The 7,970-nt window shown below is 33.9% G+C and overlaps 1 protein-coding gene across 1 annotated transcript; it reads left to right on the top strand.

Moving 5' to 3' along the window:
* Positions 1-5,025: 5,025 nt before the first annotated feature.
* LOC7490024 (cyclin-dependent kinase inhibitor 7) lies at positions 5,026-6,883 on the top strand. Its single transcript, XM_002313072.4, has 4 exons — positions 5,026-5,445; positions 6,049-6,098; positions 6,220-6,393; positions 6,534-6,883. Exons 1-4 carry the CDS (start codon positions 5,137-5,139, stop codon positions 6,619-6,621), a joined length of 621 nt encoding a protein of 206 aa, XP_002313108.3. The 5' UTR covers positions 5,026-5,136; the 3' UTR covers positions 6,622-6,883.
* Positions 6,884-7,970: the final 1,087 nt, after the last annotated feature.

The raw sequence follows: 7,970 nt of genomic DNA, 5'->3' as shown, positions 1-7,970 counted from the left end.
GAAGGCCTGTGACATTCATCAGACCAGCTAGTTTTATGTCTCGAGGCTGATACCTGCAGCTCTACATGGGTTTTTTTTGCCTCATCCACCATTGTCCACCTACCTTCTATCCAAAAACATTTGGGGGCACACATCTAGTGTTCAAGTCCAAAATAATTTAATGAACAGAAGAGTCCAGGATGACTCAACAATAGAATTTTTGGAAATGTGCACCGAATTATCAATGCATCCCGGGCTAGAAGAATCAAGCAACCATTTGCTCTAGTATGACTTAATTATGAGTCGAATCACTATTTATTTAATATATTTTCAAATAAAAAACACTATTAAAAAAATATCTTATATTACAAAACCAAACACATACTAGATTATACTTGACATGAATTTATTTAATATATTATCAACATGTTAGAAATAATAAACTCTTAACTTTATAGTTTATACTACATTCATTCTTCAAAAACAAGTTGTTTTAAGTTATTTTTATTAAATATGTTTCTAACTTAGAGTTATTTTAATTCATTTCTATCATAATTTATTTAATTATAAAAAATAATTTTCAAGTTTTAATTGAAAATCAAGAGTCATAATTCAAGAACCATGTCAAATAAATCTCAAATGCTAAAGAAGAAGGAAGTAAAGATAATAAAGAATTTATTTTTTCAAAGGAAATGATTATTTATTTATCCTCGTACTCTGCGATTTTGTTATGTATGTTCGGAATTTGAGTTGCTAGTATAGTTCTTCTATCCTTGACAATCGATCAAAGGATGGATGGATGAAATTGTACGTAAAAGTAAATTTATAACGGATTTAACAGTGATATCGAATAAAGTATAGTTTTATACTTCATTCTTCTCACTCACATGCACGTCCTTATTGACATCCTCTTATGAATTATAAATAGCTACCATATACTCTGCATAAATTTTCTCGGACAAATATATAGTTAAGACATTAATTTAAGAATGTTATGTGTAAATAAAAACTAGATTTTTCGAGCTCTAAGATTGTAACGTATAGCATGTGAAAGGCTATACGCGCGGTTATAACATAAACAGGGGAGACTTTTGAGGTGGAAAATGGAAGCAATATCAATTCATCCATCCAAATCAAAGTTTCTTTTATTTAGGGATAAATTAAAAGAAGAGAAAGTACACGTGCTTCTTCTATATCTCGGAGTTCAAATCAATCAATCTTCACAAATTATACGATAAATTCCATGAAACTATGATTAGAAAATTAATAATATTAAGGAAATATTGGGAAAGACTAAAATCTTTGTTTTTTCTGTCCTGAGATGTAAGAAATGATAAACCTTTTCAATTTAGTCGTGCCTATTTGTTATTTTCTTTTTTTTTAACTTGATCATTTCTTGAATATATATATATATATATATATATTTATTAATATAAGTGTTCAGATTAACTTGTATATATCTCAAGTAAATATTTACTTAATTTATCACATGATATATGTTATTTTAAAAATCTTGATAGACTCGTAGAGTAATTTTGCAAGATTTGAACTTGATTTAATTGTCTAGAACTATGGGTTTTTGTTTTGAACTACCGGTTTAACGAGTTGGGGTTTTTCCACACCTTTTCAATCTGATCCATAAACACATCTACGATGCTTTACACGTTATTGTCGAGTACCTCTGATTGGTTGCTGACTAGATCCACCAATGGAAACCCAGAGGGCCAATCAAATATTGGAGTTGAAAAAATTACACATTAATTGGTTTTGTCTGCAATCACAAAGTAATCAAGCAGGGGACAGTCTAAATGGGGCCAAAGCCATAAGCCCCCGTAAGTGTCTATATCTAGGATTTAAAATGGTAAAAAAATCAAGTTAATTTAAAAGTTTAAGATATAAATAAAATTTTAAGATATAATTTATATTATTTTTTAATAAATTTGTTTAAGTAAAAAAATTTTGGGTTTGAAACTTACAGAGATTTATAATTTTATATCAAATAGGTAGAGATAATGAGATTCCAACTCGTGATCACTTAGTAATCAAGATTCTGATTTTATGTTAAAGAATCATCTCAACCTAACACCTTAAATTAATAAGTGAAATTCTAATATATAATTTATATTATTTTTTAATAAAAATATATACCGACTGAATGATTTTAGGGTCATTTTTGTTTCAAGTTATTTGTGAGCCCTCGGAGCTAGATAGTAATAAAACATGAAAAGGACCATACAAAAAAATCTTCAAGATGTATATGCTACATTTCAAATTTTTTCTATGTAATTTAGGTACCATTTTGGAAGCTACCCACCGACTCGGTACTTTCTTCCACAGTTTTTCTGCTTGAAAACAAAGTGATTTGTGGATTATTCGGCTACTTTTCTTAAAAAGAAACATGTTAGACAGCAAAGTTTCACCTCAAAACAATTCTTCATAGCAGTTGTAATTTTACTTTAGACAAAGTAGAGATGCTTTTGAAAATGATATGACCTTTTTGTCCAATAAACTTGCATTTTCGTGGTCGAAATTATCTTCCTTTTCGGCTCTCTTTCTAGCTCTCCAGATTTTGAAACGTGCATGGCTTCCGATAAATCGTGGCTTGGACTGCTTGATAAATGTCTTTTCAAAAAGCAGGGGTTAGTTGAGTCGTGCATGCCAAAGCCAAGGGATGGAATGCGCGCAGGTCCATATTTTATTTTATCTCTTCTCAAAAAGAGCTAACAAACGAAGACAGCGATCGATTCCCTCAAGATGCCTATCTATGCTGCAATGCCTCAAAACAAACGATCGAGGAATTACAAGAAAGAAGCTTCAAAGCTGCAAGAGAATTTAGTCATGGTTTGATTAATTTCACTGTGATCTAGCTAGTTGATAATGAGACCACAGAAATACACGCATGCCAGCAGTTAAATCCTGAAGATAATATTGGTAATGTCATTCAAGGTAGATAACCATAATCACGGACTCACCCTCCTATTTTAATCCTTCCATTTAATTAATGGAAAGCAGAAAACTTCAGCTCTCTCTATATATAAATGGAATTAAAGTAATTTATCTGCTTGTTTCAGAATAGTAATGCACAGTCAGAATTAATCCCCATCTAATCTTTCATCGTGCAATAATTAATGCCATATCAAGACTACTAATTATGTTTCTTTAACTCTTTCGGGCTGGTATATATAATACCTATGATCAGTACTTCCCTAATTATTTTACACCTTAATTTCTGATACAATATTTGATGTAGCGATCACGGTTTTAAATATATTATTGCTCGTTTGCTGTTAGAGATCACATAAGATGGACTCTAGCTAGCTACACGTATAAAATAACGTCGGTCACGTCTCTACTAATCGTGAATTCATCACTCATTCTTAACAAATTATAATAATTTAATTACTACTTTTTTTTAATAATCTTACTAATTAAATATATACACTAATTCCAACACTGATCCAGTAATTAAAAGCCATAAAAGCAATCAAGAATCTGAAAAAATTCAAGAAAGCATAAACTTGAGATTTAAGAATTATATGGGATTAATAATTTAGCAAATTACCGCGCTGTTATTGATACATTAATTAATTATTTTAAACATAACAAGCGTACGTTACTGTTGCGTAGTAGGATTACAGCCGTTATTTTTTACGAGTCATCCGATTCTATTAAACAACGAAAATAACTATTAATTGTTGTTTAGAAATCATGGTATGAATCACACGGCTACCAAAACAAAGAACCACTCGACTATATATTGAAGGGGTCGGGCTAATATATGCGGTGTTCAGAAACTGACATGGTCCATCCCTGCTATCCTGTAGTCTCTCGACCGCATGGCATGGCATTCATGGCTTTTCACTATGCCGATAAGCTTTTGCGAAGTCAACCACCAGCTGAACCGACACTCCGTTCATTTGTACGGAGGAGCTATGTATGTATATAACCTCTCCGCGCATCATTCTTACGTATTTAGACGGGGATTATTCGTTGTTTATTAATTAATATTTATGTAAATAAATAACATGGCGTTAGCATGTATTCCTTCTATATATCTTCTGGTCCCGGTGCTTCGAAATATATAATAATTAGAATAAAAATAGCAGACCTACCTGCAGGGTAGTATTGATCAACCGATCGAGTCGCTTAATTAGGGAGATTAATTTAAGTGTTCGTGGGGGAGCTGGTTAGCTAGCTATTCTATAACTGAACAGATGGCATTCACTCACCACCAAATTCAATTAAGAAAATGCAGTTGCAGTACGTACTAATTATAGTTACTCGATTCGCATGCAGTTGATCTTATATTAACTGCGCGATCGAGATTAAGGCTTCTCACTAGCTCGGTATTTAATAATTAGTGGCTCTATCGATATAATTAAATTAAGAATTAGGTGACCCGATCGAGCCCGCACCTATATATAGAGGGGACGAGTGGCATCACCACCACCCTCATTTAAGGGACTTAATCTTTTTATTGATCCTCTAAAATTATCAAGATTAGTAAATGAAAAATAAAGAGCATGCCTGCCTATATATGAGACTTAATTTGTAGTATAAGTTTTTTTCATCACTTGCGCAGTACTGACTATCCATGAACTGCCGGTGACACTATAATTACTGAGTGTTAATCTCAGTATCATGGGAAATAAAAAAGAGTAGTGTAGATTTCCCAAAATATCATGGGAAATGTACACTACTCTTTTTATTTATTTATTTATTTATTCTACTATTCTAAAATTAAAAGACCACGGGTATAGGACTATGCCAGGGACATGATTAAAATATATAGCAGGATGATAAAAAAAAAATATATGCAAAAACCAGCACTAAAGGCATGCATGTTGACGTGTTGGTGATCCATTGGTCAACAAAAGAATCTCTCAACCGCCGGATCTCTCTAACGGGAACCCGATCTTGTTTCCTGATCACCGTCTATATTATCAGGACCACGTAAAAAGGACAACTTAGAAAAGGCAGATCTTATCCGTCTATTAAATCAGCGGCTCTCCTTCCTTCAGAACCTTTCTTTTTTAACCCTCATCTCCACCTCCCCTTCTCTCTCTCCCTTCTTCATAAACCAGAACCAACCCTCACAAAAACACAAAATTATTGTAAAACAGAAAAAAAAAAAAAAACATTCGAGAAATTGAAAGAATGGGAGAGAGCGCGAGGAATAGTAAGCGAATAGCTGAAACTGGAATTCTAGAATCTTCAGTCACAAGTTTCTCTAAGAAAATGAAATTTGATTTTGACGAGTTTAGCTTACCTTCGTTTAATTTCAAGCTCCAAGCTCATCTTTGCACCACTATGTCACCGGAAAATTTGATTTCTTCGGCGGCTTCATCGAATTCTGATCGCTTTATAACCGGCAATTCCAGCTGTGGCGACTCTCCGGTTTCCTGCTGCTCCAGCAATGAATCGATCAAGGTTGTGAAGGACAGCTTGAGGTTTATAGATCTGGAGGTGAATTTGCAATTCAAAAACTTAGAACATGAGCTAAATTTTGGTTATATTTTTGTTTCTGTTTGTTCGCAGAGAAAGTAGAGGAAAATAAACAAGGTTTAATTTGAGATGCTTTTCAAGTCTCCATGCTAGTTTAGATTTTTCTCAGTTTGCATAAAACTTTTCTCAGCAAACAAACTGAACCATTCGTTCAAAACTTTATCGTGGAATTTAAGTGTCTTGCAGTTTGTTTAGTGAGAAAGCAAATGAAAATAAGCTAGAAAACTCTAGGTTTGGAGAAGCCTTATAAATCAAGCGATTGAAGTTTTTCTCAGTCCAAGCAGATTTTTCTAGCCAAACATAAACAAAGATTTCAAAACCGGTGATGTGATTTGATTTTGCAGTTTGCTACTGTTTGTTTACCGAGAAAACGAAGGAAAATGAAGAAAACAAGATTTAATTTCAGACTCTCTCTTTCAAAATCAGTGAAGTGTTCTTTGTTCGTGGTCGTTACATCGTGTTTCTTAATTTATTCTTTAAATTGATGTTTCTCATGTTTAGAGATTAAAAATATAGAAGCATTAATTAGTAGTAATAATTAAGGAATTTTATTTATATTTGCAGGCGAAGAGTTCCGAAACGGAAAGCTCGACGTGCAATGACAGGAAATTCAGGTTCAAATTTTTTATTCCTCACTCTCGCTTCATTAATTAATATTCCTTTATGGTCTCAGAAAACGAAACCGTTTTTAAAGTCTTCATCTCTCCAATATTTAAATCACGCTTGCTTTTGCAGTAGAGACACCACTCCTTCAAGCGAGTTTCACGGGATGTACTCGCCGGCAGCCGTGGAGAAGAAAGAGAATTCTCACAGGAGAAAGTCACCGGCTGTGAAAATGCCGAGTCAGGCTGAGATCGATGCGTTTTTCGCGGGGGCAGAGAGAGAGGAGCAGAAAAGATTTGCAGAGAAGTAAGTAGTAGTACTGTACAGTGTGGCAGTTACCTTTTTATTTGGCGTGCATAGGATAAGAAGTGTGGATACCTGGCGTATTTTAGCACGGAGAGGATGGAAGTGTAACTAACTAACAAACTTATATTCGAAATTTCCAGGTACAACTACGATGTTGTGAAGGATTTGCCAGTGGAGGGTCGCTACCAGTGGATTTGTTTGAAGCCACAGAGGAAAATAGAGAATTGATAGAGTTCAAGGGGTGGCATTAGCATGCATCTAGCATGCCACTATTTAATTTGCCATTTCTAGGAAGGTTATTTAGTTTGTTAATGTACAGTTCCTTTTTTCTTTTCTTTATTTTTTTGGAGACCTCTCTTTATTTTTATATATAATATATATATATAGAAGAAGGCAGCTCTATTAATTAATGCTATTTTCTAGCGGTACTGTTGCTATACAGTTATCTGAAGGAGTTGTTCTGGAATAAAATTTCAAAAGATTTGAGCTAGTTAAATGGTGTGTGGGTACGGTAGCAATTCTGTCAGTTATTTTTTGGACTGGTTGTTGTTAATTTAACGGGAAGGAGATGGCAGGGATTTGCAGGCATTAGAAATTTCTCCATTGATGGTCTTCATTTTGTTTCTGTATTAGAAAAAGTGTTTTTTGTTTGAGCTTTTGGCTTGGCTGTTTATGGGTGTGTGTTTTTTTTTCTTCTTCTAGGTTGCTTTTTTGCAGAGAAGGCTTTTTTATCGTTACTTTTCCTCTTTCCTTTCATGCTTCAATTTGGAATATTCTCTTGAATATCAGGTCATGATGGTTTCTTCTGGCAATCATGTATCTTTCGAATATTATGGATGGGCCGCCTGTCTTTGTGTTGTGTGTGTGTGTATTTGACTCTGTGGTGTAGGGACAATTTGATAAAAGGTAACGATTACAAGTAGAAAAGAGCTGATCAAATGGGTTTCTTTCCGAGTCTTGTGATTCTGTTTTGTATTCAAATAATCTCATTTGGAATTTCTCGGAAAGATATACCCTAAATACTATATTGTATTGTGTTGAGAGACGCATATAGATATATCGTGATTATTAATTTGAGAGACCTTTATTATTATTATTATTATTATTATTATTATTATTCTCAACAATAAAAAGTGTTTTTTTAAATTAATTTGTATATCAATTATTTAATGAACGATTATAAAACCACACCTGATTCACATCCTGGTGCCTATATATATCTCACCAGCATATCGCGTATAATCTAGACTCTACTGGTAAAGTTAGTTGCATGTAATTTGTCATAGGGTGTAATAGTATTATAAAATCGCGGTGAAGTCGGTGAATTTGGGGGGTTTACCGTTGTATTATAATCAATTATTTCTGTTTCGGGGAGAAAACATGCGCCTGGGGATCTGATACGCTGTGATATATTGTCCCTCGGAGAGCTGACATTGTTGGCTGTATTGTACTGGCGAGAGCATAACAGATATTTCTTGCTCATGAGCCACCACAACTGAGCAAAGAGCAGAGGACAACAACGAGGAAGGCTGGCCGAGGGAGGAAACAAGAGAGAGAGAGAGAGAGAGGACTGGGAC

Source organism: Populus trichocarpa, chromosome 9 (assembly GCF_000002775.5).
Source record: "Populus trichocarpa isolate Nisqually-1 chromosome 9, P.trichocarpa_v4.1, whole genome shotgun sequence".
NCBI lineage: Eukaryota > Viridiplantae > Streptophyta > Magnoliopsida > Malpighiales > Salicaceae > Populus > Populus trichocarpa.
The sequence above is the reverse complement of the archived record's forward strand: the minus strand, read 5'-3'. Positions and strand labels throughout refer to the sequence as shown.